Consider the following 21,850-nt stretch of genomic DNA (forward strand, 5'->3'; position numbering starts at 1 on the left):
ATATAATTAGGTGATTTTAAAATATGTGTAATCAGGTGATTTTAAAATATGTGTAATCATATGATAAAAAAAATCAAATCACATGACAATACCTCATCTGTGTATATAAATTATGTACTAAAAATAGATATACATAATTTTATTGTTTATATATATGATATTTAACATATGAGAGTTTTTAGATACTTTACGTTGTGAGAGTAAAATGATATTATTTACATAGGTTTTTTTTCCTTCTCATTTTTACCATGTATTTCCCTAAGTAAATTCAACATTATTCAATTTCCGTCAACGCCTTCTTTAATCTATTAGGCTAAGTTCGTTTAACTACTGGTTACACTTGTATAACCCTTGCAGTGTTGATTAAAATCCCTGAAACTATTTTAATATGATTAATATAATTTATTTTCCAAAAAATAATGTGACAATTAGATATTTTTTCCCTTCCTCTTGTATTAGCTTGAACTTAACAATGTTATGTTTCATGTGTTAAAATTTTCTTTTAAATTCTTCATGATTTAGTAAAAGAAAAATTAACAAGTACAAATGTTTTGGTAAACTGAATCCCTCTTATTTTCTTTCTGCAATCATATTCATCCCGTGTTTACACTATTTGTTTGGTACAAGTAGGTTAGAAAAGATTGCCCCTGTGGATAATTTTCTTTGACATTACAACTATCACATGTGAACTCATGGATTCTCATAATTTAACAACCGGTCCTCAAAACCAAAGCATTAGAACCAAATCAACTTAAATTAAAAGAAATTGATTCAATTGAAATTTAAATAGAAAAAAAAAAACTTGTTTGAATTTGTTGTTATTTGGGTGGTAGACCACGAGCTTCTAGAATTTCTACATCTCATTCTTAGCAATGATTCGTCAATGCTGGTCTCTGCATGAGGGTTTTGATTTTTCTTAATATTATGCCTACCCACCACTCGCCCGTCTTCTTTTCTTCTTCTCTTTCTGCTGACAGCTACCATTTATATTCTTGTTCTAAAGTCTGACTTCTCTTCCTCACAAACCAGACCGAACCACTAATGGCCACCCTTTGAATTTCTTACATTCTGAAGCCATTACATTTTCTAGATCTTTGTCTTCTTCTGTATCAATTCATTTCATTTCTCAGAGGAAGGCAAATGAACAATATCTTCAAGAGCCCAGTTGATGCTTTTCTTTTTTCTTTCATTTTTCTTGCATGTTCGTTCGCTTATTTTTGCCATGGCGCTAACAACCTTACGAAAGGCCAGTCTTTAGAAGACGGGGGTGACACCTTGATTTCCGCCAACGAAATCTTCAAACTCGGATTCTTCAGCCCGGGAAATTCTAGTCTAAGATATATTGGTATATGGTATAACAAGATTGAGTTAGTAACGCCTGTGTGGGTTGCAAATAGAAACAGGCCAATCTCCAATGGAAACGGCACTTTAACCATAGATAACGATGGTAATTTGGTGGTTTTAGACGGCAATAGCATTCCAGTTTGGTCATCTAATGCTTCAATTGAGTCAAACAACACAGCTGCAACGCTTGGAAATGATGGAAATCTTGTTCTGTCAAGCAGTGAAAACATTGGTAATATGGGGAAGGCCTATTGGCAGAGTTTTGACAATCCAACGGATACGTATCTACCAGGCATGAGACTTCAGTTTAATCCTAAAAGTGGGGAGAATCGTGTTTTCACTTCATGGAAATCTGCTTCTGATCCTTCACCAGGAGACTACTCAATGGGAGTTGATGCTGAAGGTGCGCCACAGATAGTGATGTGGGAGCAATTAAAAAGGCGGTGGAGGACTGGGCAATGGGATTCTCAAATATTCACAGGGCTTCCCTTCATGGCTGCTTTAACAAATTTCATTTATGGGTTCAAGCTCTCTTCTCCTGCACCTGATGGAAGCATGTATTTTTCATATAACCAAATGAATTCGTCTGATTTGTTGAGGTTCCGTCTTACCTGGGATGGATTCGAAGAGCAGCTAAAGTGGGATGAGGGTAACAAGAACTGGACTGAGATACAGTCAGAGCCGCTAAACGATTGTGAGCTTTACAATTTTTGTGGGAATTTTGGGGTCTGCAAGGTAAATAGTTCTCCCAAATGCAGTTGTATGGAAGGTTTTGTACCGAAGGATGGGGAGCAATGGAAAATGGGAAATTGGTCCGGTGGATGTGTTAGGAGGAGTGAGTTGCAGTGCCGGAGGAATACTAGTGAAGCAGAGCAAAGCGGTGGAGCAGACGGTTTTAAAACCTTTAAGGGCATGAAGTTGCCTGATTTTTACACCGAAGGATCTGTGGGGGATTCTGAAACTTGCAAAGACAAATGTTTGCAGAATTGCTCATGTAATGCTTATGCGGATGTTGATGGAATTGGTTGCATGTTATGGCTTGGGGATTTGATTGATGTTCAGAATTTTGAAGATGGTGGAAATACACTGAACATCCGACTAGCTCATTCTGAATTAGGTAACTTTTTCTCCTCTGTTTAAGTTTGTTACTGTTAGTCTCTACTTCCATTGTCCTATTGGTGAATTTCACTTTCTTTTGAGAAATAGGAGGCAGCAGCAGATTATCCAAAGCTGCAATAATATCAATTGCCTTGATTGGATCATTCCTGGTGGCTTTATCTTTGTGGCTTTTGTGGAGATTCAGGGGAAAACTGAGAGGTAAGATAATTAGTATATTCCGCTGTCATTGCGAGAATAAAATGTTCTTTACTGGGCAGGCTGCAAGAAAATTATGTTGTTTTTTGTTATCCCTAACTGTTTTTTTCCTAATTCTTCTCATTTTTTATAATGTAGCCATTGACAAAGTCTCATCATTATCATGCTGCAAGAGCAACGGGGACGATCTGCCAATCATGGATGTGAGCAGGAATGAAGAATTCTCAACAGATCTTTCCGGACCAGCTGACATTCTTATGGATGTAAGTCAAGTAAATGGTGCTGATTTACCAATGTTCAATTTTAGTAGCATAGCAATCGCTACAAATAACTTTTCAGAAGAAAACAAGCTTGGGCAGGGAGGATTTGGTCCTGTCTACAAGGTAAATTTTTATATTGATCATGTCCATAAATACTTAAATTGCTGGTTGAGCTGATATGTACTAAAGATAAATTTATATCTTTTGCCAGGGAAAGCTTCCCGGGGAACAGGAAATAGCAGTAAAGAGGCTTTCAAGTAAATCTGTACAAGGCTTAGAGGAGTTTAAAAATGAGGTTATCCTAATTGCCAAATTACAGCACAGAAATCTTGTTAGACTGCTGGGCTGCTGCATTCAAGGAGAAGAAATGTTGCTAGTTTATGAGTATATGCCAAACAAAAGTTTGGATTTCTTTCTATTTGGTAAGTGTTTTTTGCCCCATTAGAGCGATTCGTTATAGATATTCCTTACGCTTCTGTATTCATGTTTGAATTTGATAAACATAATGTCAGACCCAGCAAAGCAAGCCCTCCTAGACTGGAAAAAACGTTTTGCAATTATTGAAGGAATTGCGCGAGGCCTTCTCTATCTTCATCGAGATTCAAGACTTAGGATAATTCATCGAGATCTAAAGGCAAGTAATATTTTGTTGGACGAAGAAATGAACCCGAAGATTTCAGACTTTGGCATGGCTAGAATATTTGGGGGCAATCAACATGAAGCCAATACAATCCGAGTTGTTGGCACATAGTAAGTATATACCATGCTTGCACAATTTAATAAGCGGCTTTCTTTTAACTAAATATCACTATGTCTTCCAATGCAGTGGCTACATGGCCCCTGAATATGCAATGGAAGGCCTATTTTCAGTAAAGTCAGATGTATATAGTTTCGGGGTATTGTTACTAGAGATCGTTTCTGGCAAGAGGAACAATAGCTTCCGTTCATCCGAATTCTCTAACCTTATTGGATATGTAAGTAGATTGAATTTCCTTTCTAGTTAAACTTAATATGATACAAGTAGCGAGTGACATAAACAATTCGGAATTGTTTTAGGCATGGACACTTTGGAACGAGGGTCGAGCAATAGAGCTGGTGGATCCTAGCATTCAAGATTCATGTTCTCAAAGTCAGGTGTTAAGATGCATACATGTAGGGATGTTATGTGTGCAAGATTCTACAATGCATAGACCAGATATGGCGAATGTGTTGCTGATGCTCGAGAGTCAAACTCCGACACTACAAAAGCCTAGAGAACCCACTTTTACATCTATGAAGCATTCCGTGGATGTTAATTTTTCCTTGGAAGCTCACGACACCGTATCCTCAAATGATTTGACTGTTACTATAGTATCTGGGAGATAGAAACTCCATGAAAATACAGATTCTTTTCATCATAAATACATACATAAATACATACATATATATATATAGGCACACATACAAGCTGTTTTATTCATGATTTAATTTCCAGATTTTTTTGTGGGTTTGGTTTTTCGTTAACAATGGTGTTATTAGATGGATGTTTCAATATCAAAAGAAAAAGAGACTTCGACATCTATTTGAGTTTAAGCTGGTTCAGGGACAGGCATGCGTGGATGGACGCAGGAAACCATCCCTTTTAACAAGACCAAAAATGTATTAGTAATGGAATCGAATATCTCAAATCAAGCTTGTAAGATATTAAAAATTTTGGATGTTATCAATACTCGAATTGCACGTTTAATTTGTGGAGGTATTTGTATAGAAGCCGAATGATTTTATTTATCAACTTTTCAATACAATCAGAAAATATATCATGTGTAAAATGGACAGCATATTGTATCATCTTTCTAAAAAATGCGGATTACACTTTTTATAAATACCAATTAGATATGATAATTTAACCTATAAAACTGAATCTTCAACCGATCTCTCACCATACAAGGGAAGGATTTTCTGATAAAAAAAAGAGTGAAAATATTTGAAATCCCCACAGTTAAGGACGGGACAGGGATAATGATAGATATATTTTCAATCCATCATTTCCCTAATCCCTTTCCTTTTCTCGATTTGTCTTCTCAATTATATATTTCTTAAACTTTATATATTGAATTATTTTTAAAAATTTTAAATTATTACAAATGTATTATAAAACTTAACAAATATTATATTAATTTTTTAACGGGAATGAAGTGAAGAAAGTGTGAAGAAATTTTCATGCAGGAATGGAAAATGAAGAAAAATTTTCCCTGCAAAGAGGGGACAAAAATTATCTGTCGTCTTTGTATCGAGAAGGAGGCAAAGACAAGAAACGTTTCTTCAATGACGACAGAAATGGGAATTAAAGTATTCGATCAACCCACTCGGTTGTCCTCTAGCACCAATTCTCATTCTAAACTGCACAATGCAACTTGCGATTAAATTATGGACATTGTTAGTTGAGACAACAACTTTTGGCTGAACACGATTTTTATATTCGATTAGTAAAGCCAACAACTAATATAATATTTAGGCAGCCAGATGACGATTACCTGGAGACAAAAAGATTAATATTAAACATGCAATACTTTAAGTAACACACAGCGAAATGACTGGACAATCTGGACAGGAAAGAAGAATTGTATTAAATTATAAAGCTATAAATTATGAAAGAATAGTTTACTTATGCCAACTAATAAGTTTTATATAAAAGCAATTTTTAGTTATATGTATCTAATTAGATATTTAAATAATATGTTATTATAATAATACGTTAATATATCATTTGAATATCTAATTAAATATTTAAAATTAGATACACTTAATTTTATAATAAAATTATATGTATCAATTTTGAATACATAAATAGATACACGTTTATATCTGTGATTAGATGATTTTAAATTAAAGATAAAATAACATTTAATTACATAATAATATATATAATTATATATAATTATATGTTTAAAGTGGATACATATAATATTGCTCTCAATTTTATTGTTAATATAAAGTTTAACACTGATTACTTGATTTCCATGTTTTCGGCCCCTTTGTCTTTCGTACTTCTTCGCATATTTTGGTTTATAATTGCTCTGAGGGCCATAGGACCTATTCCCACCCAAGTTTTAGTCAATTCCCAATTATTCACCGCGAGATTTCAAAATCTAAATACCTACCTATTATTCAATTTTAATTAGAATTTTTAATTAGTTATAAAGATAAAATTATTATTTTATCATTAATATTAAAATAAATAAAATTATAATTCATTTCCTCCCCAGCCCCCTTCCCCTTTCCCCTTTTAATTTTAAAAATTAATAATTTTTCTTCTACTTAAAAGATTGAAAACTTACATTTTACCTACAGGATTTAATCTTTTCAACTTTGGCAACCACTCTTGGAAGGCTATTGGCCGACCTTCCCACTACCTTCCTCTCTAGTGGTTTCTCAATATGGAAACCATCGAAAAGTTGACCAAAACGATTGACGATTTTTGTGACATCCGACCATTTGTGTGTCAATCAAACTATGCACATAGATGGCACTCATGTTTGTGCATCATCCAACTGACGCACAAATGACTATATGTCACACATATTTGTGCGACGTCGCACAAATCATTGGTCATTTCAATCAAAACTTTGATGGTTTTCACGTCAAAAAACCACCTAGAATGAAGGTGGTGGAAAGACCAGTTGATGACCTTCTCAGATTGGTTGTAGGATTTGCCAAAATCAAACTCTAGGAGAAAATGCAAGTTTTTCAATTTTTAGATAGAAAAAATGTTAGTTTTTTAAATTAAGAAAAAAAAATAAGATGTAATTTTATTTATTTTAATATTAATGATAAAATAACGATTTTACCCTTATAATTAATTAAAAATTTTAAAGAAAATTGGATGATGGTTGAATTTTAAAATCCCACAGGTGAATGATTGAAATGGACTAAAACTTCAGCCTTACTTTGAACGATTGATTATCCAGTGGACAAGGCCAAACAGTACTTTAGACAGAAAAATTTAAAGGATCAAAAAGGCCAAAGAACTATTTCCCACCCAAGGTATTTTTTTTTTCAAATTCCCCCCATTAACTTTGAAAATCCCATTTAACCACCCATGGGCCGTTAAACTTAACTGAGTCCGTTGATCATATCATTTTTCCCCTCAAACCCTAAAAACTAACACTTTCCCCCCAACCCAAGTTTTCAAAAACTGCATTCCCCCCCTAAGGTTTTCAAACCTTTAGATCCAATTTTTTCAACAACGATTGACAATCTCCAAACACCTACTCTTCCTCTTTGACGGCCTCTCCTTCTGGTCGTACACTTCCAAAGCTGTATAACGACGACACCTAGGAGGGGAAGATGTTGCACGGTCGGAAAGAGGAGACGTCGAGGAGAAAAAGACGTCACCTGGAGATTGTCGATCATTGTCAAAAAATTCAATCCAAAAGTTTGGAAACCTTACGGGAAAATTATTGTTTTTGAAAACTTGGGTTGAAGGAAAATTATTAGTTGTTAGAGTTTGGGGGTAAAAAAAATTAAATTTAAGTTTATTTTTAATATTACAAATAAAATGATGATTTTGCCCTTAAATTTGTCAACTTGATTTTTTTTTAACAGTTCATGAGTAGATAAATGGGTTTTTCAAAATTAACCGGGGGGACAATTTACAGAAAAAATATACCTTCGGTGGGAAATAGTCCTTTGGCCAATCAAAAATTATATGTACTTGTTTCAAATGTTGATAATGTGGTCAACTTAGCACGCACTTATTTGCGTGTATACTTGTTTCAAATCATCGTCAATGGCACACAACATTAAATCAAATTAAAGTCTTATCTTATGCCAATTGTGACTCTTGTTTTGTTGTTTTGCTGCAAGGGTAGGGGCCATGCAAGTTGTCCCAGCAGTCCAATTACCTGTCATTATACTTCAAGAATTTATGTATTAATATGACTAATATAAAAAAATAATGTTAAATACATTTTCTCATTTAAATATATGACACTAATTTCTGTAATGTTTTGCATTTTAATTAATTCACTGAGTTCATAATCTTATCAAATATATATGAGTGATTAATATTTTCCCACCTAAGGTTTTACTTAAAACAATTTTTTTTAACCCATTGGATTTATAAATTAAATCACATTTTTTTCACTCGAATACCTAGCTTTGTTAAACGGAATTAGACTTTGACATAATACAAAGATTACAATTACCATGTAATCTCTTTAATATTCATGTGATCTCTTTAATCTTTTCAAGAATCATCAATAGAATTGTATCCTACCATTTAAGCCAACTAGCTACTTACACAAGAAAGAGAGGAAAGGCAAAAAAAAAAGGGCAACTGCTACTGCAAAAACAAATATGGCCTAAGCTAAATGAACACTCAACTTTTTGTGTAAGATACGATAATTGATTAAGTCATTCTACCCAACAAGGGTTAATCAATGAGTAACACATGTATAGAATCATATCAGTAAACTTTAACAGCAAAGAACAAAGTCAAATACGAAGAAAGGACTTGCCAGCTATACCTAATTGGAAAAATAAATGTATAGATGTTCACACAAAATGCAACTGTGTGCACACATACAACATGGGAAATATGTGCATATGAAGAGCAAAATGTGATCACAAATTTTCATAGTTTGTTATATTCTTATAGATATATTACTATTGAGCATCCCAAATTGGTTGTCAATTAAATTGGGTTCGGGTATATACAGTGTGAAAGGTAGTCTCCCCATTTAAGATAACTTTTAAGGTAGAAAATACCTAATGGTATTTTTGTGGAGGATTAACAAGTGTTATCAAAACTTAAGATCAATCCCATCCAAGTTGATGGGAAGTCCCAAACCATGTGATTTCGGTTTTAATTTTTGTAAAATTCTATCCATAAAGGTCTAATTAAGGAGAGATTTCACATACCTTACTCTCTAATTAGTTTGATTGAAAGGAGATTGTTGGGTTGTGAATGGTGTTGTACCAATGACCTAATTTATGATTTAGGGAGAATTGATAAATATCTTACATTAGTTGAGAATCAAGTTCGGTATTAGTATATAAAGTGTAAAGAAAATGCTCATTTTTTAAACTAGTTTTTGGAGTGTAAGATGACTAGTAACATTTTTGGTAATACAAGATTGCATGCTTTAGCTCGTATAGAAATAATCAGATATTCAGAGTTAAAGTTGGATGACTATAATCATACGACATGTTCTCAATAGTTTTAGTTGCCTCACTTGCATGTGACTTGTCTTATGATGGAAAATTTTTTCTCGTTTGTGTGAAAATTTGTTTTTGTCTTCTACTTGCTAGAACTAATCTTCAAATCTAATCACGGAATATCAAGACAGGGATGGCTAAAATACAAATGAATGTTAGGTTATCTTCCTACTTGAAAAATACAAATGCTCCCGAACTCATAAGCCCAAGTTAAGCCCAGCATAATTCTGTCATCTCATGTGTTTTATTTTCATACAAGTTTGACTTAGGTAACTTTTGTCTTTTTTAAGGATCGTTCAAAGCAGAAATAAGAATGGCCAAGACTTAAAAAAAAAATAGAGGAAACGGCGAGTCCATGGCTCTATTTCTTTTTTGTTTTTCCATCAAATAATTACCCAAATGCTCGCAGGCTTTTGTGAGCGAAAGAAGGCTGAATGAAGAACATGAGGAATATGCCCAGGCGCCATTGCTACACCATTTTTGTATTCTTGACACTAATCATTTTCTTCCCAACAATTGCTACCTCTGCAGATTCCATAACACCAACTCAAAGCCTCACCAATGGCCAAACTCTTGTCTCTGAAGGTGGTGTCTTCGAGCTTGGACTTTTCTCACCGGACAATTCAGGGAAATGGTATGTTGGTATATGGTACAAGAACGTCCCTGATACAACGTATGTCTGGGTTGCTAACAGAGACACCCCGCTTGCAAATTCATCCGGAACCCTCAAAATCTACAACCAAAGCATTGCTCTTTTTGATCAAGGAGGGACAATTGTTTGGTCCTCAAATCAAACTAAGGCCGTCAACCCTGCTGCTCAACTTCTAGACTCTGGAAACTTTGTTCTAAGAGAAGATAATGGCAGTGAAATTCTGTGGCAAAGTTTTGATTACCCGACGGATACTTTGTTGCCAGGCATGAAGCTGGGGTGGGATCTTGAAAAAGTTTTTGAGAGGAATTTAACTTCATGGAAAGGCAAAGATGATCCTTCATCTGGGGACTATACTTTCAAGGTGGATTTTAATGGATACCCAGAAATTTTCTTGTTGAACAAACAAAAAAAAATGTATCGGAGTGGGCCGTGGAACGGGCTTAGATTCAGTGGTGTCCCAGAAATGGCACCTCTGTCTAACATGAACTTCGAATTCGTTATAGATCAAGATGAAGTGTATTATTCATTTAATGTAACAGACAAGAAGTTGTTGTCAAGATTGACGGTTGATTCATCCGGCCGTCTTCAAAGATTTACATGGGTTGAAGAGAATCAAGAATGGAACCCATTTTGGTACGCACCAAAAGACCAGTGTGACGATTATCAGGAGTGCGGTCCATATGGGATATGTGATGCAAATGATTCACCTGTCTGCAACTGCATGAAAGGATTTCAACCTAAAAATCCCCAAGCCTGGAGCTTGAGGCTCGGATCAGATGGGTGTGTCAGAAAGACAGAGTTGCAATGCTTGAAAGACAAGTTTTTGCATTTGAAGAATATGAAGTCGCCAGATACTAGCACCTCATTTTTTGACATGAAAATGACTCTGAAGGATTGTGAGGAGTTATGTTCGAGGAATTGTTCTTGTACAGCTTATGCAAACGCCAATGTAAGCAACGGTGGCTCTGGTTGTGTCATATGGACGGGCGACCTCCTTGACATGCGGAAATATGCAGAAGATGGCCAAGATCTCTATGTTAGATTAGCTGCTTCCGATATAGGTACCATTAAATCTCTACAATTCTCATATCATTTAGTCATTTTATATAATTGAATGTTCATAGTATTGGCCCATTTTGTTAAGAAACATAACTAGAAACAGTGAGGAGCTCTTAGCCGTTCAACTTTCCGTCACCTGAATCCATAAACATAATTCAGATTTGTGACCAGAAAGCGTTAAGATTGTCTGTGTCTGGGATGGGTATCCCTGATTTCAGGTGATCTGTGCGATAAGACAACTCACACAAACAAATTATATAAACTTAGTTGAATTAACTAAGGTGATCAGGTGATTTATTTATTTTTTAATTTAAAATTACTTAATCAAATATTATTATTTTTTGAAGTCCGGGGCCACAACAGAAGCTTGGTTGTGTACTCTGTGGGCCGACATATTTGACAGTAGAATTTTGCCTGGGGCAGGTCCAATAGCCTTTTCTAGGACTTAAACATCTAAGACGGGAAGAGGACAACAACTCTAGGGGTCCTACTGAAAAGGTTTTTTTATCAAACGAGTCCTTAAAGTCAACTCTTAGAATAATGGAGGGTTTTAAAGTGATAAAGATATAAGAAAGGTAGGTTAGCTTTTATTTATTTGTTGGTTTAGGTTCTATTCACACAAAACCCCACCCACCCACTCAATAAAATCTTATTTTTCTTTCTTGTATTTTTTCAAAAGTATGCATATTTTATGTGATGGTCAAAAATTTTGTGCCATTGTTTTTCTATTTTCTTTTATACTGGGGTGTTCTCTATTTTCTTCTATGTTTTGCATATAAATTGTTGATTAATTTGTTTCTGTGTTAACATTTTAAATGCCTACACCTTAAATTGTAGAAATCTTGGTTAGCAATAGGTCCAAAATGATACAATTGTAGGACCCAAACTGCATCCATACAGAAGAAAATAACACTATGGTTTGCACAACGTTGAATAATTAAACAACCATGTTGTCATGTGGCAAATTCTATTTCAAAGGGCAGCTTGAATCACTGACTTATTGGTTGTGTTTGAAAATATGATGGCCCCTCTGTCATTGAATTAGGTGTAAATGTTTCCGCATACATCTCTGTCATCTCGAATGGAGCACAGACTTGATGGCAGGAATAAATGTTTAAATTTTGAATTAAAAGAATACCAACCACCAATGTAGTGTGTAAGGTACTTTATTTATTGGGGTAGCATTAATCATCAAGCACGGCTGAGTTAAAGAATATTGTCAAATTCGCCAACCAAATTGATAGTGTCTGCTTTGAGTTTCATACGAAAAATCCTTCACTCGAAAGCATATCTTAGTAGCAATGCAAACCTAAACCTTATGAACTGAATTCACCAAGTCTTATACACTGGATTCCTGAATTTATTAGCTAGTAATAGAGATGCAAGATGTGACAAATATTATCTTTTTAACATTATAGAATTTGAAGAATTCTTGGTTGCTAAGAAAGGGTTGATAATGATGGTTTAGCCACAAACCCATCGGATTTTTTTTTTCTGCAATGTTAGGTCTATCGGCAATTTTATATATATATATATATATACGCATACATGGCATAGAATATCTGGTTTGGGTGGAAATGTTGAAAATGTTGAAACTTGCTCATTTATAATGTCAAAACAAACAACACTAATGCATTTTTTTAGGCCTAAATAACAGTGAAACTGATCACAAGCTTTGCATTTCAGGTGATGGAAGGAGTGCAATTCCTCTGATAATAGGCTTTACAGTTGGTGGTGTCATTTTGGTTTTAGGAGTCGTTGCCTTTTTTCTATGGAAAAGGAAATTGTTATTTACAGGAAAAGGGAAGACACAACAGAGAGGTAAAAAAGAATACGTTTCCATTTAGTGAAAATGAACATAAAATTGCAGTTACCCATTTTGTTTTTAAATACTCCTGTATCAGGTCCTCTAGAAAGAAGCCAAGATTTACTACTGAATGAAGTGGTTATCTCTAGCAAAAGAGACTACTCTGGTGAAAAGACAGACGAACTTGAATTGCCATTATTTGATTTTGATACCATAGCAACAGCCACGGACAACTTTTCTGAAGAAAGTAAACTTGGACAAGGTGGCTTTGGCAGTGTTTATATGGTAAATCCCATGTCATATAATACACTGTCCTGTACAAATTAAATGCTGTAATTTAGCTTATAGATATATCTTTGAACAACTCAGGGTAGGTTAGTGGAGGGTCAAGAGATAGCAGTAAAGAGGCTCTCAAGAAACTCTGGGCAAGGCATTGAAGAATTCAAGAATGAGGTCAAATTAATTGCCAGGCTGCAGCACAGAAATCTGGTTCGACTGCTTGGTTGCTGCATTGACATGGATGAAAAGATGCTGATATATGAGTACATGGAACATAGAAGCCTTGATTCTATTTTATTCAGTTAGTCCTCTCAGTACTTGATGAACTTTAAATTAGGCTATTTTTGAATGGCATTAGAAAAATTGATCTTGACTTTGGTTTACTTGTTTTGATTCAAATTTTGTTTTAGATAAAGCAAAAAGCAATCTACTGAATTGGCAAAGGCGTTTCAATATTATTTCTGGGATCGCTCGAGGACTTCTTTATCTTCACCAAGATTCTAGATTTAGAATTATTCATAGAGATCTCAAAGCAAGTAACATTCTACTTGACAAGGACTTGAACCCAAAAATATCAGACTTTGGCATGGCTAGAATATTCGGAGGAGATCAAACAGAAGCAAATACCAAGAGAGTGGTTGGAACATAGTATGTTTCATAAACTAGTTTTCTCTACTCATTTACAACACAGAATATACTTTACTCAATTTACTAATATAGTTTTATTTTTTACCTATAGTGGCTATATGTCTCCCGAATATGCAATGGATGGACTCTTCTCAGTGAAATCTGATGTTTTCAGCTTCGGAGTTCTGTTGTTGGAGATTGTAAGTGGCAAGAAGAACAGAGGATTTTACCACTCAAACAGCGAGCTTAACCTTCTTGGACATGTAAGTACATAAGTATCAAATAATTCTTCTATCAGTAACATGTTATAATTTGAAATAAAACTGAAAAATAATTAAAACTATCTTGTTTGCAGGTATGGAGAATGTGGAAAGAAGGAAAGGGGTTGGAAGTAGTAGATCCAGCAGTGGGCGATTCATATCCTGCACATGAAGTATTGAGATGTATGCAGGTTGGGCTGTTATGTGTCCAGGAGAATGCAGAAGAAAGGCCAAAAATGTCAGCTGTGCTTTTGATGTTGGGCAGTGAAACTGCAACAATGCCCCAGCCTAAAATCCCTGGATTTTGCCTCGGAAGAAACCCTCCTGAAACCGATTCATCTTCGAGCAAGCATGATGAATCATGCACAGTAAACCAGGTCACAGTTACAATGCTAGATGCTAGGTAGTGAAAGGAAAAACCTAATCTGGTAAATTGTATATTTGGAAAACTTTTGGAATTTTCTTTGTATATCTTCTGCCGTAATTTTTACTTTGGAAATGAGTCTTTGTGGTTTATCCCATAACAGATATCTTCATTTAATCTGTCTCAACAAAAATGAGCTAGTTCACAATGTAATATTTATTTCTCAGGGGGTCAGAATTTTGAAATACACACATATTCTTCATAAATGTCTCCTGCTGTCATGAATTGTATTACACTACAGAGCACCATAAATAGAGGAAGATTCAACTAGAAGCTAACTTTACTTCCCGATTAAATATCACATTTGATCCAAAAAAAGGCCTTCAATCTTTTTTCTTGTCAGTTATCTCTCATTTTTCTTTTATGCTTCTCCTTCACTCTTCCATTTTCTTTTGTTTTTCCTAGTCAATGAAGCCTGCAAATTGTCAAGACAAGTCTGACATTTAAAGCTTGAGCAAAGTCTCATAATCCTAATTATATGCATGATGAATCTTATGGAGTTTAGGTAGAAAAAAGAGAAGGAAAAACAACTCTCTAGCTAGAAAAAAGTGGGTAGAATTCTAAGAACAACTGATTAAGATGTTAAGAAAAATGAGACCCAGAATTTGAAAACAAGAAGTTGGAAACCTTCTATCAGTGTACTAATATCTTTTCAAGTGAAATTAAAGATCTTCATTGCAGTCAAGTTTTGGTAGGCCACCAAATATTGTGTATGGTTGATTTTAATTCATATGTTTGTTTATCTTAACATTATTTCCATTTAATTTATTTGAATAAAGTGCTTGAAGGTGATTACTCCAAGAGAAAATAAATTATTCTTACAAATTTCCAAGTGATTGCAAGAGTAGGTGTTGTAAACACATCATGTGTTTGAATGATTTCACATCTCTCTATCCATATTTTTCTTTGATCAAAACTGATTATTGTTTCAATCATGTAAGTATTCAAATGTATATTATGATCTTCTTCTATCTTTTGCGCTCTTCAATATTTCTGCTATGAACTCTCGCATTCATCTCCTTGACAATGAAGGACTGAACTGCAAACTAGCTCAAGCATAGGAAAATAGTGGCTTTTATTTTGTAGTATACTGCTTTTCTCCCTGAAAAAATCCTTGTAAGAAGAATATTTTAGGTCCTTGTTGGCCATACAATTGCCTCAATTGCATACAACTTAATCCCTGAAGGATTTTCAACCAAACATCCATTAATTCATAGACATATCGCCACTCCAAAAACGTCTGTGTGATGAAGCAAACACACAAAAAAATGTAACATTTTGGTCCAAAAGGACAATTCACTGATAAGATATTGTTCATTTTAGATATACAATCTATTAGGGGTTTGTTTTTATAATCTAAAATGCATCTTAACAGCTAAAAGAATCAAAGATTATTTAATGAGTATTATCTTAGTATCCCAAATAATTAGGAATGCATATACAAATCTAAAATCTAATTTGTGTTTGCTAATGTAAGATTTGCCTAGAGATATCACATTCATCCCCTTACAAGACTTAACGTCTTCTTTGAGATTTGTCCCATCGTCACTCAAAAAGACACATATGATAGATATGATACCATTTGTAATATCCTAATTCAATAGTGCAATTCATTGTCAACATATTATCCACTTTGGACACACAAGTCATCATGTTTATCTCATAGGAAAAAATGATTGATGTAAAATATGATCACAAAGCATTTTAATCTCTGTATACCCTGTTCTTTTTGAGCAACTTCTTTGACTTACAAATGTTTAAATGGAGGCTATTTTTTCTTCAAAATTAACTGTCGAATGACAATGGAATTCCAGTCATCTGTATTTTAGCAAACCACTCTGAATTATCTCCATTGCAACTCTTCGGAGAGAAACATTAACCTTCAATTCTTATTTGAATGTCAATTTGACATTTGGCTATTTCATGGCACTTTAATCAAATCAAACCATTTCTGGTTAGCTTCAGAAGTTTCTAGCTAAGCTGCCTTTAGTTTTGCATAAAAATTATGTACAATAATTATGAGTACTAATTATGAGTTGACAATAATATGCCAATATATAACAAGATGTTATTTTTTCTTTAATTTAAAATTATACAATCATATAGTGACACATCATTATCTTAGTTTACGTAGATTTATTATTTAGTTTCCTTCCAAAGTTTTACACAAATTTCTCGTACTACTTTTTTAAGTATTGTCATGTTACCTAGACATCAGTTCTAGTCTTCTAAACGTGTACAAAGGAAAATTTGAAGCTAGCATCATTTATCCCCTTATTTTCACTAAAAATAAAATATTTAGACTTCAAAAGTTAGTAAAATTGATAAAACATTAAAATTTTCAAATTCTTTTCTCATGCTTATAAAATTTTGATTTACCTAATATAGTAATTATAAGTTCGATCACTGTGTTTCAAGTTTATGGATGGGTCTCCGGTTAAAAAAATATAATAATAAATAACATACTTCTGATAATGTCGGTGGATATGCAACTTTGTCAAAAGATCTTGATTCAAGTAATTCCAGTTATTTTTATATGTACCTCGATATAGAGTTGCTTCATTAATTGTTTCACCCAAGTAGTATACTTTTCACAATACTAAGAATGATGTAATCTTAAGAATTGCAACAAATAAATCAACATGCCTCCGCAAAGAAAAATCTCATCCACAGTAATCAAATTTTCTAATAAAATCATGGTTCCAGTTGTTAACTTGACACTGACATATTCAACTTTTCCATCTTACAATATTAACTTTCTCCTGTTGTGTTGTAGTTAGGTGTTGCTCTTATTTCTATGTCACCGTCAACATTAAGTGTTTTATATAATTCCTGCCACTTAATTACCATTAAGAATGATATAATTTTTTATTTAAAGATGAAATATGAAGATGGATGAAAGTAGTGCAAATAAAAAAAAAATGCCTGATTTTCTTCATTTCTAAATTTTGATTGTTGCAGTTTCCATGTTTACTGCAGAAAACACTCTGTATGTTGCAGTAGCTACAAGGATGGTTCTATTTTTTCTTTTTAGCATGGTTTTGGTTCAAAATCTAGTCCCTCTCCATGGAATCTAAGTTTATATATTTGTTTTTAGTTTCCAAGGAGACGGAAAGCTGGCCCCATGACATTTAACTACTCCGCACTTTAATAAGACTTTGTATCCCTTAATTGTTCAATCATGAGTCTCAAGTCTTCGTCTTTTTTTCAAGTGGAAGAATAAAGTGCTACAGGCCAAGTTCTCTTTGCAGATGAGGCATGGAAAAACAAACTTATGGAAAATCTTAAGAACAGCTCTCCCTCTTTGGCGGTTTTCTGGTTTTTGGCATTCTTTCTTGCAAAGATCTCAATTGCAAGTGACACTGTAAGTCCAAAACAGTCCATCAATGGCAGCCAGACAATAGTTTCATCGGGGAAGAAATTTGAACTAGGTTTCTTCACTCCTGGCAATGCCAATGATCAATATCTAGGAATATGGTACAAGAATATTCCGGTTAAGACTGTTGTTTGGGTTGCAAACAGAAACAAACCCCTTAGAAATTCTTCTGGCATTTTAACATTCGGCAAAGATGGAATGCTGGTCATTCTCAACCAAGAAGGGGATGTTATTTGGTCCTCAAGTTCAACGCATACCGCAAAAAGTCCGGTTGCACAGCTCCTGGATACAGGAAATTTTGTTTTGAAAGATGCATCTGATAGCAAAGTTGAAAACTATGTGTGGCAGAGCTTTGATTACCCATCTGATACTTTGTTACCAGGCATGAAGCTTGGATGGAATTTGAAAACTGGCCTGAATCGATACTTGACATCCTGGAAAAGCTCAGATGATCCTTCATTTGGAAACTATTCTTATGGTTTAAATCGTGGTGGACTTCCTCAGTTTGTTCTAAGTAGAGGATCAACTGTGCTGTTCCGAAGTGGACCCTGGTGTAACACACAATTCAGTGGAGCTCCAGCTTTTATGGTAAACCCCATTTTAACACCAATGTTTATATTCAATGCTGATGAAGTGTATTATGCATTTGAAATCACAAAAAATGTCAGCTCAAGGTTTCTGTTAAGTCACTCTGGTGTAGTTCAGCACCTATCATGGAATGAACGGGTTGGTTGGTATCAATTGTTCACCGTTCAAGAAGACCGGTGTGACAATTATGGCTTGTGTGGTAGTTATGCCTATTGCAACACTGACAAATCTCCAAACTGTGAGTGTTTGAAGGGCTTTGTACCGAGATCATTGCAAGACTGGAAGATCTTCGACTGGTCAGGCGGGTGTGTTCGAAAGGATCCAAACATTTGCAGAGGAGACAGATTCTTGAAAATTACCGGACTGAAACTGCCAGATGCAATGCAATTTCGGGTGAATGTTAATATGACCATCAAAGACTGCAAGGCAGAATGCCTGAAGAACTGCTCTTGTGTGGCTTATGCACAACTGGGCAGCAGCAGCAGCAGCAGCGATGACAAGGAGTGTGTGACATGGTTTGGAGGCTTGATTGATATAAAACAAGTTGCAGAGAATGGACAAGATCTTAACATAAGAGTTGCAGCTTCTGAAGTAGGTGAGATTATTGTATATTTACCTCAAATGTTAAGTAGCACTTGAAATTATACTAATATCATCTCTCTTTTGGTCATCAGAATCTAATGCTGACACAAGTAAAAAACAAGGTAGTTTGGTTATTGTTGTTTCTATATCAGTGGCATCAGTAATGATCATCTTCTCTTCAATCAGTTGGTTCCTGATTTGGAAAAAGAAACAAATTGGAGGTATAAATATCACAGTTATAGACATTATGTGATACTTTTGATGAAATTTTGGTCTCTTGTTTTTCAACTCATTGATTAGTCCTTGTTCTGAAAAATAGGTAACCAGACAGACAATCCGATCAGCATTAGCATGTCTAAAGAGCAGGAGGATAATATTGATCTTCCTTTGGTGGAATTGGCCACTATTGAAGCTGCCACAAACTTCTTCTCTGATGCCAATAAAATTGGAAGAGGAGGATTTGGCCCTGTATATAAGGTAAATTTTCATTAGCATAATGGCTTCAGAAGAACTTTCATTTACCTTCAAATGTAAGTTCTTACTGTTTCACTTCTAATTTTACTATCGCTGTGTAGGGAGAGCTGCAATCTGGACAAGAAATAGCAGTAAAGAGGCTAGCAGAGAATTCAGGACAGGGTCTTAAAGAGTTCAAGAATGAAGTGATTTTGATCTCAAAACTCCAACATCGTAATCTGGTGAGGCTTCTTGGTTGTTGCATCCAACAAGAAGAAAGAATGTTGATCTATGAGTATATGCCAAATGGAAGTTTGGATTCCTTCATCTTTGGTTTGCATCTTAACTCTTTATAAAACTTGTTGCATTAGTTAACACTTCTTATTTTTCATTTACTTTGACAAACGGGATTTATATTCAATCAAGCTCTTAGTCCAAAGTTTATGTCACTGAGGCAGATGAATCAAGGCGTCATTTACTGAACTGGCAAAAGAGAGTTGACATTACTGTGGGGATAGCCCGAGGCCTTCTTTATCTTCATAGAGATTCAAGGCTTAGAATAATACACAGAGACCTTAAAGCAAGCAATGTTCTACTAGACCATGAGATGAATCCCAAAATTTCAGACTTTGGAATGGCAAGAATGTTTGGGGCAGATCAAACTGAAGCAAATACAACCAGGGTAGTTGGAACCTAGTAAGTGTATATAAGTAACAACAAAACTATGTGTATACATTTTTACTGATAACATATTATTTGTATACCTAATTGTATACTTCAAAGCACATGCACATGCTAGTTGTTTCCGATATTTATAGCTTTCAACTCAGCCTCTCAAACATCACTTTAATGATATTATGGATGCAGTGGTTATATGCCCCCAGAGTATGCAATAGATGGACATTTTTCGTTAAAATCTGATGTCTTCAGCTTCGGAGTGATACTATTGGAGACTGTGAGTGGCAAAAAGAACCGGGGATTTTTCCATTCTGATCACAAACTCAACCTTCTGGGACATGTAAGTAACAGTTCATTAATTTTGCTAAGTTGGGTATTCTGCATTATGATACATTGATTGAACTGGTTATAGGCATGGAAATTATGGAGTGAAGGCAGGGCCCTGGAGCTGGTGGATGAAGTGGTACAAAAAGAAGTTCCTGATTCGGAAGGATTAAGATGTATACAAGTGGGGCTTTTATGCGTCCAACAGCGGCCAGAAGATAGGCCAATAATGCCGTCTGTGCTGTTGATGTTGGATAGCGAGACTGTGTCGTTGCCTAAACCAGGAAGGCCTGGATTTTATGCGGAAAGGTCTTTGTCAGAGACAGATACATCGTCTCTTGGAAAACTGGTTTCCAATGAGATGACTGTTACATTTTTAGAAGGTCGTTAATTTTGCTACCTACTTTCATTTCTTGTAATTTGAGTTGGAACTTTATGAACATATTCTCCTGTAAGTAGCTGATATTGTGCTTATTGTTTAAGATGCAACCATTTTTAAATTAAGATTATCGTCAATAATAAGGTGTTGAATCTCATAAAATTATAATTAAAACTATAATACTCAGTATCATTTGAACAATTTTACGAGTTGTCAACAATGTTTAATCCTCAAAGTGATATATTCATTAAAACGTGGAAGAGTTTTCATTTAGTAATTATACATTCTTTAGTTTTTTAAACACAAAGTTAATTTTTTAAAAATACATTTCTAATAAAAAATTCAATGCACCAAAATGTGATTAAATTTATTCAATCGACATTTATTTTTTATTAGGTTTAGGATGAACAATAATTTAGAAAGTTCATCTATTTAAATATGATATTTTTTTTGAAAACCATAAATTAAAGGTCTTTATTATTATTTTTATTATTTTGTTTAAGTTTTAATAATATATCATTTTCCCTGTGTATAAGAAAATTAATAATGATGCACCAGAAATCTCTATATAATATAGTGTATAAGGTTTTTGTTATAAACAGTCCAACAGATATTGTCCGCTTTGGGCTTCAGACCCGTACGGTTTTGTTCCTAAAACGCGTCTGTTGAGTTAAGGGCTTCTGGCCCTTGTCTATATACACGCTCAGTGGACTGCACAGGAGTGATGTGAGACTTCAGGTCACAACACACCCCCCATCGCGAATCGTGCTGATAACGTGTTATAAACAACCCAACAGATATTGTCCGTTTTGGACTTTAGGTCCGTACGGTTTTGTTCCTAAAACGCGTTTGTTGAGTTAAGGGCTTCTAGCCCCTGCTTATATACACGCTCAGTGGACTGCATGGGAGCGATGTGGGACTTCAAGTCACAACACACCCCTCCATCGTGAATCGTGCTGATAACGTGTTATAAACAACCCAACAGATATTGTTCGCTTTGGGCTTTAGGCTCGCACGGTTTTGTTCCTAAAACGCGTCTGTTGAGTTAAGGGCTTCTGGCCCCTGCCTATACACACACTCAGTGGACTGTATGGGAGCGATGTGAGACTTCAGGTCACAACAGTTTTAAAATTATTATGATTATCTAATATTTAATAATATTAATTTGTTATAACATTTATTAAGATTTTAAGATGTAATTGTGTTGACCCGTTTAGTCTCAAATATATTTAAATAACTCAGAGTA

General features: G+C 34.7%; 3 protein-coding genes across 4 annotated transcripts; all 3 read left to right on the plus strand.

Annotated features, from left to right (window-relative positions):
- Positions 1-973: 973 nt before the first annotated feature.
- On the plus strand, positions 974-4,683 carry LOC123218436 (G-type lectin S-receptor-like serine/threonine-protein kinase B120). The gene is made up of 8 exons (XM_044639896.1): positions 974-2,461; positions 2,551-2,661; positions 2,797-3,041; positions 3,130-3,340; positions 3,431-3,668; positions 3,745-3,892; positions 3,975-4,238; positions 4,437-4,683. Exons 1-8 carry the CDS (start codon positions 1,141-1,143, stop codon positions 4,482-4,484), a joined length of 2,586 nt encoding a protein of 861 aa, XP_044495831.1. The 5' UTR covers positions 974-1,140; the 3' UTR covers positions 4,485-4,683.
- A 4,765-nt stretch (positions 4,684-9,448) lies between these two features.
- On the plus strand, positions 9,449-14,318 carry LOC123218251 (receptor-like serine/threonine-protein kinase SD1-8). Its single transcript, XM_044639555.1, has 7 exons — positions 9,449-10,829; positions 12,514-12,648; positions 12,732-12,919; positions 13,004-13,214; positions 13,324-13,561; positions 13,653-13,803; positions 13,896-14,318. The coding sequence occupies exons 1-7, from the start codon at positions 9,551-9,553 to the stop codon at positions 14,205-14,207; spliced, it is 2,514 nt and encodes an 837-aa protein (XP_044495490.1). The 5' UTR covers positions 9,449-9,550; the 3' UTR covers positions 14,208-14,318.
- A 3,086-nt stretch (positions 14,319-17,404) lies between these two features.
- Positions 17,405-20,747, plus strand: LOC123219233 (G-type lectin S-receptor-like serine/threonine-protein kinase At4g27290). Of its 2 annotated transcripts, XM_044641061.1 has the most exons (8): positions 17,405-18,188; positions 18,441-18,783; positions 18,863-18,991; positions 19,090-19,247; positions 19,346-19,556; positions 19,682-19,919; positions 20,091-20,241; positions 20,314-20,747. In XM_044641061.1, the coding sequence occupies exons 1-8, from the start codon at positions 17,499-17,501 to the stop codon at positions 20,614-20,616; spliced, it is 2,223 nt and encodes a 740-aa protein (XP_044496996.1). In that variant the 5' UTR covers positions 17,405-17,498; the 3' UTR covers positions 20,617-20,747. The 2 variants fall into 2 exon arrangements, with proteins under 2 accessions (XP_044496996.1, XP_044496995.1); XM_044641060.1 differs by having other exon boundaries at positions 17,405-18,783.
- Positions 20,748-21,850: the final 1,103 nt, after the last annotated feature.

Source organism: Mangifera indica, chromosome 6 (genome assembly GCF_011075055.1).
Source record: "Mangifera indica cultivar Alphonso chromosome 6, CATAS_Mindica_2.1, whole genome shotgun sequence".
Classification (NCBI taxonomy): Eukaryota; Viridiplantae; Streptophyta; class Magnoliopsida; order Sapindales; family Anacardiaceae; genus Mangifera; species Mangifera indica.

Coding starts and splice junctions, on each gene's coding strand:
- LOC123219233 (XM_044641060.1), top strand. CDS start 17,499: ATGGAAAATCTTAAGAACAGCTCTCCCTCTTTGGCGGTTTTCTGGTTT. Junction 18,784..18,862: donor AGTTGCAGCTTCTGAAGTAG/GTGAGATTATTG, acceptor TTTGGTCATCAG/AATCTAATGCTGACACAAGT. Junction 18,992..19,089: donor GAAAAAGAAACAAATTGGAG/GTATAAATATCA, acceptor TCTGAAAAATAG/GTAACCAGACAGACAATCCG.
- LOC123218251 (XM_044639555.1), top strand. CDS start 9,551: ATGAAGAACATGAGGAATATGCCCAGGCGCCATTGCTACACCATTTTT. Junction 12,920..13,003: donor GCTTTGGCAGTGTTTATATG/GTAAATCCCATG, acceptor TGAACAACTCAG/GGTAGGTTAGTGGAGGGTCA. Junction 13,215..13,323: donor CCTTGATTCTATTTTATTCA/GTTAGTCCTCTC, acceptor ATTTTGTTTTAG/ATAAAGCAAAAAGCAATCTA.
- LOC123218436 (XM_044639896.1), top strand. CDS start 1,141: ATGAACAATATCTTCAAGAGCCCAGTTGATGCTTTTCTTTTTTCTTTC. Junction 2,462..2,550: donor ACTAGCTCATTCTGAATTAG/GTAACTTTTTCT, acceptor TTTGAGAAATAG/GAGGCAGCAGCAGATTATCC. Junction 2,662..2,796: donor ATTCAGGGGAAAACTGAGAG/GTAAGATAATTA, acceptor TTTATAATGTAG/CCATTGACAAAGTCTCATCA.